The sequence below is a fragment of the Anomaloglossus baeobatrachus genome, chromosome 2 (genome assembly GCF_048569485.1).
Source record: "Anomaloglossus baeobatrachus isolate aAnoBae1 chromosome 2, aAnoBae1.hap1, whole genome shotgun sequence".
NCBI lineage: Eukaryota > Metazoa > Chordata > Amphibia > Anura > Aromobatidae > Anomaloglossus > Anomaloglossus baeobatrachus.
Genome location: NC_134354.1, coordinates 669589878 through 669602222, shown reverse-complemented (window position 1 = coordinate 669602222; position 12345 = coordinate 669589878). Strand labels below are relative to the sequence as shown.

Here is a 12345-nt window from a genome sequence, read left to right as displayed (position 1 = left end):
GTAGCTACTTGGATGACGCTGGTGATGACATTCACAGCACCGCTCATAATCTCGCGCCTGCGCAATAACAACACCGGCGCTAGCGATTTGAAAACAGTGCTTAGTCCCGCGATAGTGCCACTGCGCATGCGCGAGACTTCAGGATCACTGCGGAACATGAGGGTGGCGGCCTCATCTATGTAAATGAAGACTGGGGGACGGCGAACAGCGGCAGGAGGGGGAATAACTGACGAAATACAGCCCGCCCACGGGGGCAGCAAACCTTACAATAGCAAAAGGTAATATTTTATAAGTTATTTAGGTCTGAAAGGGGGGCCAGTAGCAAGATGAGCCTTTATAGAATGCAGCCCAGGAGCTGCAGAAGGGGATTCTTTTAGTTTAATAGCGAAAATTCTGATGACAAGTTCCCTTTAAGAAGTGACGACATATACAATTATCAATATAAATAACAAAGCAAGTCTGTATGACAAAGGGCAAGATTGAAAGCCACAAGTCAACAAAATTAGAAACCGTTTGGGAATAAAATTGAGAAGTGAGTTTTTTGGGTTTTTTTTTGTTAGAAATACCTGAAGAAAATTAAGTGCACTTGAACCATCTGACCACAAATTACGTTAGACACAAGTCCTGCTAAGTCTCTAATAAATAATTTAGTTAAGGGCTGTCCTGTGTGTTGTAGGCTTCTTTCCGGTTTCCCAATCAACTTTATAATGGACCCTTTGGCTCCGCTTACTATTTCAGTAAATACTGGCTCATCAAATAATTCTACATTTCTAAATCTTTGTATTGCTCAGTTCCTTTATTATCTCTCCAAGAAAACAATACATAGACTGACAATTGGGTGTTAGCACATTGTCCAATCAGTGCCAGACAATGCAGGACACGCTTTTTGTTATGACGCCTAGTTGTCAATTTATTCATAAATATTCAGGAGGAACAATGGCGAAACAAAGCAGAGTTGTTATGTCATAGGGAATACAAGTATATCCTTAAACAGATGATGTGGGAGCCAACAGAACTTTTTTGATAGGTAAAGAATACAATATTGACAAATGCATGGAGAAACTTAAAAGGAACCCGTCACAGATTTGGCGACTATAAGCTGCAGCCACCACCAGTGGGCTCTTATATATAGCATTCAAGAATACTGCATATAGGAACCCAGGTGGCTGTATTATGTAAAAAACACTTAACATTCACCATGGGGGCGGTCCGGTCCAATGAGTGTCGCTGCTCTCCGGTTTGGCACCTCTCTGCTTGTGATCTGTCCTCTTTCTATCCAACCAAGGCCGGCATTGCGGTCCTGAGCAGGCGCACTTTGATCTGCCCTGCTGTACTGTTATGCGCAGGCGTGAGGAAAGGTTAAAGATCTCCCGCTCATGGGCACTACAATATTTTTGATTTGCCATGAGCAGGGCAGATCAGATCAAAGTGCGCCTCTGCAGGACCTAAAAGACTGTTAGTGTGGATGATGTAGGAGGCATCATGCACATGGGCCTCAGAAGGAGGACGGTGATCGCCGCATAGTGGAGAGCAGCGACACACATCGGACCGAACCGCCCCCTTGGTGAGTATAATAAAAGTGTTATTTACGTTCTACACAGGAGCCTGGGCTCGTATATACAGTATTCTGGAATACTGTATATAAGGCTCACTGGTAGTGGCCGCAGCTCATGAAGGAAAAATTTTGTGACAGGTTCCCTTTAAGAGTTTTTTCAAGGTGGTGTCAAGCATGTGTTTCCAGACAAGCAGTTTAAGGGTACAGTTCCACTTGCACATAGCTTCCGATGCGAGAGCAACACAAGCGATATGCTAATGTCCCTCAGCTGCGAGCGTCATGCGACTATGATGCGATCCTATCATATCTGCGGAGAAGAGGTAGGCAGCACTTTCTCCCCATATCCTCCGCTGCCTGTCTCTGCGTACATCGCACTGCAGTTGTTTGACATGCAAGTGCAGTGCGATGTTTCACATGCATCCATAGACTTGTATGGGGGTGTGTAAGCCGAGAATCGCTGCCAAACGCAGCATGCTGCGATTCATTTCTCAGGCCAATATGGCATGAGAACTCAATCGCAGATGGACACTGACCCATAGTTTTGCACTGGTGCGAGGGCAGTCCGATGTTTGAATCTGATTGCACTTGTCCGTGCAAAGCGCAAGTGGAACCGAACCCTTAGGGTAATTTCCTAGAAGGGTCTGTTTCAAAACATGTAAGAATTATTGTGGAGGAGAGTATATGCAGTTTTGCTATAGATTATAATCAGTTTCTAAACCACGTTCCAATGTCGTCACGGCTCAAAGCAGCAATCGTACAGATGTATTAAAAGGATAGATATGAGGAGCTGTGATACAGTGAAGGATTGGGTCTTAACAGTTAAGAGCACATTTAATGGTCAACATTAACGACATTGCAGCTAAGATTTTTGCACTTTTAAAAAGAAATCCAATATCATTTTTGGGAAATAAGAAAAATAAAATCTGTCCTCAAAAGAAGTGTTTAGTATCATGTTGTATCATTCTATGTTGTTAGCCATTTTTTATTATCCACTAGAGGAAATAGTGGGCTGTCAATGTGCCTTTCATATATTGGCTTAAAATGAAATTCTGTTTAATGAATTAAAGTATTATTAATAAAAGTGACTGAAGAAATTAAGTTGGTGTTTTGTGCTGGTTTTCTCACAAATCCATGATAGATTCAGTAGATAAAAGATTGCAACCACATCATATGTTCTAATGGGATATTTAATAAGTGCACAAATCAAACAATACAAGAAAACAACCACAAAGAGTATTCCAGGTATTAAAGCTCAGTCATCATTAAATTGTAATGCCAAGGCTAAAGCAGAAATCTATACAATATTGTACAGTCCTAGAGCCAGTTATTCATATGCAGGAGTCAGGTGAAGCTAGAAACTGCATATGTGACATAATACATTCTTAAACTACCGTAGATTTCCTGTCCCCCCCCCCCCCCCACCCCGATGGTGCGGCCATTGTCTAGCTCTGTTATGGAGTATAGGCAAACAATCTGCAATCTGTATTCCCGTAGATATTCGCTATAAGTACTTGGCATGTGACTACTGACTCAGTGCAATTTGTATAATTCTAATGCAAACTGTAAAATGTCACTTTTCATTGGGCTGTTCTTATGGCTCATTCATAAAGGAATGTAATTATAGAGCCGCACAACCTCTGTGTGTAGAGAGGCTCATTTGAGTGTCGTTTATATACAGATGATGTTCTACCATACAAGCAGGCACTGATGGGCTGCAGCTTTCACAATTCTGTCAAACAAAACTTACATCTGAAGGCTGCAGCCAATCAGTGGCCTGACTGGCTGCAGCGCTGTCGCAAAACATCACATAATTCACCGGGAGATATAATGGCACCAGGACCAGGTGAAGAGTTTTGGGGGTTTTTTTTACAAATTTTATTAGAGAGCAGCATAACATTTTAAAAAAAAAAAAAAAGGGGGTCGTTCACTATTGAGCAACCCCTATTAAAAAGGAATCTGTCACCAGGTTTTGGCCTCCTAATCTGAGAGCAGCATAATATAGGGACGCCAATCTTGATTCCAGTGATGTGTGACAGGGCTGCTTAGTGTAGTTTTGATAAAATCACTGGTCAATGAACAGTAGATTAGAGGACTACTTGGCATGCTTCAGGTAGTCCAGCATATTCATGAGCTCTGTATAACTGCTAGATCTGCAGTAGAGAAAACAAACAGCTCTGTAAGTGACACATCGCCAGAATCTGGGTCTCTGTCCCTACATTATGCTGCATTCAGATGGGGGAGCAAAAACCTGGTGACCGGTTCCCTTTCAATGTACTCTGCTTGGAACAGTCAAACTTTTTGTCCATGAACCCTCAATCCTCAGCCATGTTTAGTGGGGTCCGGAATGTTTAGATGATCTTTATCAGTGTGAAAAACTATTCGCGATATAAAACAGATGTCTGTGTATGCTTCAGTCATAACAGGTGCAAACTACCTTTAGTGACCCCTAAAATATCTGCCCATTACTACATCAGTGCTGTCCCGGCCTTTATCCTGGGGGTCTGCTGCATCCTGTAGTATAATGGTTTTGTGATCCGGTGTTGGTAAGTAAAGTGTTGTTTTTTAGGTGATGTTTTATGAAATGTATGTGCTTTTTTGAGCCATTGTGGAAAACCTTCCTGAAGTCTGACATTTTTTAAATGTAACATCTGATATTACACATCAATGTATAACAGGTCTGTACTGTAGCCACCGGGCAACGATCCCATTCACACGTGCAGCCGACATTCATTCAGTGGAATATTACAATGCCCGTCCTTCACATAAACAAGTCGTAAGCTTGACACAGATATAAAAATATATTATACTGAAAAATGTAGGAACTCTGACGACCAGCACTGGCATTTATTGGCATGTACTTTACACAATTAAACCATTCAGTGCATTTTCTTAAACAGTATAATTTACTAAGAAACTATGAAAGTAATTTATAGAAAGAGAATTCACTTTGCATTAAATATCACCCCCTGGCATGAATCTGAAACAGTGGAAAGGAATTTCCATTACACCGTGGGCAGGTGATGTATAATACACACATAGAACAAGGAGACATTTTACTAGAGTATCACAGCTTAGTGCACTGCCCAACACTAATGGATATAATCTTTATATATCCGATGATGTAGGTCGGTGCATTCAATGTTTGAAGAAAGCCATAGTAAGCAAAACTCTCTTGACCCCAGCATGACAGCATATATTTCTATTCATCTGACCCGCTCAGGTTAGGAGAGCCGCCGGCCAGTTCATGCATTGCGTTGCGATCCTCAGACGACTCATACGGCTGTGTGACTGTGCCCTTAAGCGGACTTTACACCCTACAATTTATCTAATGATGTGTCGGCGGGGTCACGTTGTAAGTGACACACATCCAGCATCGTTAGTTACATTGTAGCGTGCGATACCTCCATGCGATTGCGATTGAACATTAAAACGTTGAACGCATGCACGTCATTCAAGTACTAAAAATTGAACGTCAGGTTGTTCAATGTTCCCGAGGCAGCACACATCGCTGTGTGTGACACCCCGGGAACGATGAACATCTCCTTACCTGCGTCCCGCGCCTCCCACCGGCAATGCGGAAGAAAGGAGGTGGGCGGGATGTTTACGTCCCACTCATCTCCGCCCCTCCGCTTCTATTGGCCAGCTGCCGCGTGACGTCGCTGTGACGCCGAACGTCCCTCCCACTCCAGAAAGTGGATGTTCGCCGCCCACATCGAGGTCGTATGGAAGGTAAGTACGTGTGACGGGAAATAATTGTTTGAGCGATACGGTCAACAAATTGAACGTGCCGCACATACGATGGGGGTGGGTCACATCGCATACGATATCGTATGCGAAATTGTAAGGTGTTAAGCAGCCTTTAGACTTTTATAAAGAGGCACTGAGGACTCTCAGTAAATGAAAGTGACCAAACTTGGCAAAGCTCGGAACGGAGTCTGAATTATTATATAGTACAGGCAAAATGATATATGTTTGAAGGCCATATATTTATTAGGTCTCTAATTGTAAGCTTTCATTTATTTCTCTGCTGATGTGCTGCACCACCCTCCCCTACTAATACTGGAAATATTTAGTTTTCCTATGAAATTGAAATTCCAGTCAAACTGCATCTAGAAGTGTAAAAACAAATGATTTACTGGTACATAATCACAGTCAATAAAACCACAAAAATGTGTTATTATATCAAAGTTAAGGAAATTTATCTAGTGACAAAACAGAATACTGATAAGCTTATCCAGAACTCGAGGTCGAACAGCCGAAAGGTCTACGATGACACTTGTGTTCCCGGCAGCCTTTGAATCTATGTCGTATCTCATTTTTCAGAAGTATTTTCAAATTGAGGCTTGATGTATTCCTTGTACATGGAATATATTACACCTAAATAAGAAAAGAAAAAAGGGTTATCTGTTTCTTTTTCAGTGTCCTTCAGCATCACTCACATCTGTTAAAAAAACCCTGAAAAGTAGTAGTTTAGTGTTAGTGCTAGTTATGGCTATGTCACTGACGGATAGGTTGACAGTAAAAACAAAAAAATAAAAAAAAATAAATTTAAAAATCAGGATGTGAGGCTTACGATACAGTTATCCGATCTAGGTTCACACCAGTGTTTTACGTTCCGTTTTAAGAGCTATAGAAAACATATGTACCCAACCTATGACGAACACAAATGGGCCATATGGAGCCCCATTCGCTGTAAAGGGTGCTTTACATGCTGCGATCTCGCTAGCAAGATCACTAGCGAGCGTACCTGCCCCCGTCTGTTGTGCGTCACGGGCAAATCGCTGCCTGTGGTGCACGACATCGCTTACACCCATCACACGGACTTACCTTCCCTGTGACGTCGCTCTGACCGGCGAACCGCCTCCTTTCTAAGGGGGCGGTTCGTGTGGCGTCACAGCGACGTCACACGGAAGCCATCCAATAGATGCAAAATGAACATCACGCCCACCTCCTTCATTCCTCATTGCGTGCGGCCGCAGATACGAGGTTGTTCCTCGTTCCTGCGGTGTCACAAATAGCGATTTGTGCTGCCGCAGGAGCAACAAACAACCTCGCTACCGACCAGACGATTTTTGGTAAGTGATCGACGTATCACAGACCAACGAGTTTTGCCTCTTTTGTGATAGTTTAAGGTCGCTCATAGGTGTTACACGCTGCGATGTCGCTAACGACGCCGGATGTGCGTCACAAACACCGTGACCCTGACGATATATCGTTAGTGATGTCGCAGCGTGTCAATGGCCCTTAAGAGTGGCCTGTTTAGTTTCTGCTGGGAAGACATTTTTTTCCCGGCAAAAATAATAAGAGCTTTGCAACAGTGATCCTAATTACAGCTAGTCTGCCTAAACAGACTATTAAATGACTAAATCGCAAACATGTAGTATATCGGCAGTCGTTTAAATGCCACTGGTAAGGTCGTTAGAGAGGTTATGCCTAATATACCCACTTTATTCTGTAGTATGACAGATCGTACTGCTGATCCTGTAATACAGACAGACATCCTTTTTTTGTACACAATGATATTACCATAAGAGCAGGGTCCCTAAACCTCTTCATTTCTACCTTGTATGTTACTGAAAAGGCTCGTTAAAGGGTCACTTTTGACTTTTAAGATTGCTACTTCCAATAGTCGGCACTAGAGTTTGTCTCCTTCCTCCCTGAGGAGACAATGTGAATATTTCCCAGAGGAGCACTGCAGCTATAAGAATCCTCCTGGCAGCCAGATTGGTTTGTCAGTCTCCGCAAAGAGAAATGTTTTCCCCTTAGACCCCATTATAGCTTCTCATTCAGCCAGATCAGATATTATACGTTGCACTGATAAGGGGCAATCACACCGAAACACCATATCTGCAAATTGAGGTTCTGATCGGGCATAAATCCTAAGTCATATGAAAAGGCTCGTCAAGGGGTCACTTGATATTTAGGATTTCTACTTCCAATAGGTGGCACGAAAGTTCGTCTCCTTCTTCCCTGAAAAGACAAGTTGACCAACTGTGAACATTAGAGAAGTTTAGGCAATTTAATGTTTGCCTACCGAAGGTCATCGCACCAACAACGAATCCTTGAGCACCGACTCTCATGTGGATCAGGTGTACTGACATCTTCTGGTCCCCGCGACTGCGGATTTTGTAAAGACCATAAGCCACCACTGCCAGAAAACCGGCCATCCCTACAAGGAAAGGGGAGAAAAAAATATTCATACTGTGTGGGTGCATTAAATTGTGAGTGACCAGAATCCTCTGTAGATATATCCTGATAAACCAGCGCATCCTCAGCTATGAAGAAGCTTGGACATATTGACTATATGAATATATGCTTCAGAATCACCAGTTAGTATCAGTGAAATCTTAGCTTCCATTCACATTTGTGTTGTAGCTTCATTTCTAATGAGAAAATGTGTTCGTTCCCTGGAATGGGTCCATCAGAATGTCGTCAGATAACATGTTTAAGAATGGCCTTAAGGGTACTTTACATGCTGCAATCTCGCTAGCCAGCGTACCCGCCCCCATCGGTTGTGCGTCACGGGCAAATCGCTGCCCGTGGCGCACAACATCGCTAGGAACAGTCACGCATACGTACCTGCATAGCGATGCCAATAAGCGGCCACCCAATAGAAGCGGAGGGGCGGAGATGAGCGGGACGTAACATCCCGCCCACCTCCTTCCTTCTGCATTGCCGGCAGCCGCAGGTAAGGAGATGTTCCTCGTTCCTGCGGTGTCACTCTTAGGCCAGTTTCACACATCCTTCTTTTTGCCGGTTTCGCGGATCCGGCGCGCTCCCGTACAGTGAATACAGTACAATGACAGCGCTGTAACTTCCGGGTCACATGCGCCGGTCACATGACAGCACGTGACTGGCGCTTGTTGCGCTGTCATTGTACTGTATTCACTGTACAGGAGCGCGTCGGATCCGCGAAACCGGCAAAAAGAAGGATGTGTGAAACTGGCCATAGCGATGTGTGAAGCCGCAGGAACGAGGAACAACCTTGTTACTGCACATACAACGATATTTGGTAAATAAACGACCTCTCCAAAACCAATGATTTTCACCTCTTTTGCGATCTTTTAAGGTCGCTCGTACGTGTCGCACGCTGCGATGTCGCTAACTACGCCGGATGTGCGTCACAAACACAGTTCCCCAACGATATATCGTTAGCGATGTTGCAGCGTGTAAATGGCCCTTTAGGCTCTGTTCACATGTCTATTTGAGAGTTGCATTTTATGAAGAAATGGATTACTGATGAAAATGGTACCAATGGGGCCTCAGCAATTGATACGTAGATAGATATAAAATAACCCATCTATGTGAAGGAAAGTTGTGCATACTATCCATTGAAAAAATGAATACGAACGGGAAACTAGGCCGACCCCATAATAACCAACGGGGCCACTCTGTTTCCATTTGCACAAGTTAGCAACACATCCAGTTTGGGCACCAATTTTCTTTGTCCGTTCCTCAAACAGTACTCCCAGACTCCTGATCCAGAGCCTTACAGGTGCAAAAGAAAAGAAGGAAACAGAAGGAAACAAAGCTTAGCAACTTGACCTTCACACGTGTATGCACTTTACTGAATCAATAAAACTGAGCGATCAGATTTCATTACTGTCAAAGTAACGAGTTCATTGTATAAAAAGCATTCTGTATTTTACAGAAAATATTATAGAGCAAGTACATTGCCTTGAAAAAAAAAAAAAAAAAAAAAAAAAAATCACTGCCCGTGAACTTTTCCACAGTTTTTCATGTTACACAAACTTAAATGTACCGTATTTTATTGGGATTATATAAGCCAAACCAAGACTAAGTAGCAAGCATCTGCGAAGTGTAAAGGAAAGGATACCTGGTTCTCTAAATGTTTTAAAAAACAAATCTAAAAATTGTGACATGCATTTGTATTCATTCCCCCTGATTCAATACTCTGTAGGACCACCTTTCGCTGCAAGTCTTTTGGGATAGGTACAGTTAGGTCCAGAAATATTTGGACAGTGACACAATTTTCGCGAGTTGGGCTCTGCATGCCACCACATTGGATTTGAAATGAAACCTCTACAACAGAATTCAAGTGCAGATTGTAACGTTTAATTTGAAGGTTTGAACAAAAATATCTGATAGAAATTGTAGGAATTGTACACATTTCTTTACAAACACTCCACATTTTAGGAGGTCAAAAGTAATTGGACAAATAAACCAAACCCAAAACAAAAATTTTTATTTTCAATATTTTGTTGCGAATCCTTTGGAGGCAATCACTGCCTTAAGTCTGGAACCCATGGACATCACCAAACGCTGGGTTTCCTCCTTCTTAATGCTTTGCCAGGCCTTTACAGCCGCAGCCTTCAGGTCTTGCTTGTTTGTGGGTCTTTCCGTCTTAAGTCTGGATTTGAGCAAGTGAAATGCATGCTCAATTGGGTTAAGATCTGGTGATTGACTTGGCCATTGCAGAATGTTCCACTTTTTTGCACTCATGAACTCCTGGGTAGCTTTGGCTGTATGCTTGGGGTCATTGTCCATCTGTACTATGAAGCGCCGTCCGATCAACTTTGCGGCATTTGGCTGAATCTGGGCTGAAAGTATATCCCGGTACACTTCAGAATTCATCCGGCTACTCTTGTCTGCTGTTATGTCATCAATAAACACAAGTGACCCAGTGCCATTGAAAGCCATGCATGCCCATGCCATCACGTTGCCTCCACCATGTTTTACAGAGGATGTGGTGTGCCTTGGATCATGTGCCGTTCCCTTTCTTCTCCAAACTTTTTTCTTCCCATCATTCTGGTACAGGTTGATCTTGGTCTCATCTGTCCATAGAATTCTTTTCCAGAACTGAGCTGGCTTCATGAGGTGTTTTTCAGCAAATTTAACTCTGGCCTGTCTATTTTTGGAATTGATGAATGGTTTGCATCTAGATGTGAACCCTTTGTATTTACTTTCATGGAGTCTTCTCTTTACTGTTGACTTAGAGACAGATACACCTACTTCACTGAGAGTGTTCTGGACTTCAGTTGATGTTGTGAACGGGTTCTTCTTCACCAAAGAAAATATGCGGCGATCATCCACCACTGTTGTCATCCATGGACGCCCAGGCCTTTTTGAGTTCCCAAGCTCACCAGTCAATTCCTTTTTTCTCAGAATGTACCCGACTGTTGATTTTGCTACTCCAAGCATGTCTGCTATCTCTCTGATGGATTTTTTCTTTTTTTTCAGCCTCAGGATGTTCTGCTTCACCTCAATTGAGAGTTCCTTAGACCGCATGTTGTCTGGTCACAGCAACAGCTTACAAATGCAAAACCACACACCTGAATCAACCCCAGACCTTTTAACTACTTCATTAATTACAGGTTAACAAGGGAGACGCCTTCAGAGTTAATTGCAGCCCTTAGAGTCCCTTGTCCAATTACTTTTGGTCCCTTGAAAAAGAGGAGGCTATGCATTACAGAGCTATGATTCCTAAACCCTTTCTCCGATTTGGATGTGAAAACTCTCATATTGCAGCTGGGAGTGTGCACTTTCAGCCCATATTATATATATATAATTGCATTTCTGAACATGTTTTTGTAAACAGCTAAAGAAGGGAATTTTGTTACTTACCGTAAATTCCTTTTCTTCTAGCTCCTATTGGGAGACCCAGACGATTGGGGTGTATAGCACTGCCTCCGGAGGCCACACAAAGCATTACACTAAAAAGTGTAAGGCCCCTCCCCTTCTGGCTATACACCCCCCGTGGGATCACGGGCTGCTCAGTTTTAGTGCTAAAGCAAGAAGGAGGAAAGCCAATAACTGGTTTAAACAAATTCACTCCGAAGTAACATCGGCGAACTGAAAACCGTTCAACATGAACAACATGTGTACCCGAAAAAAACCAACAATCCCGAAGGACAACAGGGCGGGTGCTGGGTCTCCCAATAGGAGCTAGAAGAAAAGGAATTTACGGTAAGTAACAAAATTCCCTTCTTCTTCGGCGCTCCATTGGGAGACCCAGACGATTGGGACGTCAAAAAGCAGTCCCTGGGTGGGTAAAGAAATACCTCATGTTAGAGCTGCGAAGACAGCCTTCCCCTACGGGGAGGTAACTGCCGCCTGCAGGACTCTTCTACCTAGGCTGGCGTCCGCCGAAGCATAGGTATGCACCTGATAATGTTTGGTGAAAGTGTGCAGACTCGACCAGGTAGCTGCCTGGCACACCTGTTGAGCCGTAGCCTGGTGTCGTAATGCCCAGGACGCACCCACGGCTCTGGTAGAGTGGGCCTTCAGCCCTGATGGAACCGGAAGCCCAGCAGAACGGTAGGCTTCAAGAATTGGTTCTTTGATCCATCGAGCCAGGGTGGCTTTTGAAGCCTGCGACCCTTTGCGCTTACCAGCGACAAGGACAAAGAGTGCATCCGAGCGGCGCAGGGGCGCCGTGCGGGAAATGTAGATTCTGAGTGCTCTCACCAGATCTAACAAATGTAAATCCTTTTCATACCGAAGAACTGGATGAGGACAAAAGGAAGGCAAGGAGATATCCTGATTAAGATGAAAAGAGGATACCACCTTAGGGAGAAACTCCTGAATGGGGCGCAGCACTACCTTGTCCTGGTGGAACACCAGGAAGGGAGCCTTGGATGACAGCGCTGCTAGCTCAGAAACTCTCCGAAGAGACGTGACCGCCACTAGAAAGACCACTTTCTGTGAGAGACGAGAAAGTGAAACATCCCTCAGAGGCTCGAAGGGCGGCTTCTGGAGAGCAACTAGTACCCTGTTTAGATCCCATGGATCTAACGGCCGCTTGTACGGAGGGACTATATGACAAACCC

At 43.7% G+C, this 12345-nt stretch overlaps 1 protein-coding gene across 1 annotated transcript in view; it reads right to left on the bottom strand.

Moving 5' to 3' along the window:
* Positions 1-2724: 2724 nt before the first annotated feature.
* The window catches only part of HIGD1C (HIG1 hypoxia inducible domain family member 1C), a 50482-nt gene continuing 40861 nt past the window's right edge, over positions 2725-12345 (bottom strand). The window contains exons 3-4 of the mRNA XM_075337115.1: positions 7590-7724; positions 2725-5932 (exon numbers count right to left, since the gene is read on the bottom strand). Of these exons, the coding sequence (XP_075193230.1) occupies positions 5868-5932; positions 7590-7724 (200 nt within the window). The 3' untranslated portion in view covers positions 2725-5867. The remainder of the gene's footprint in view (positions 5933-7589; positions 7725-12345) is intronic.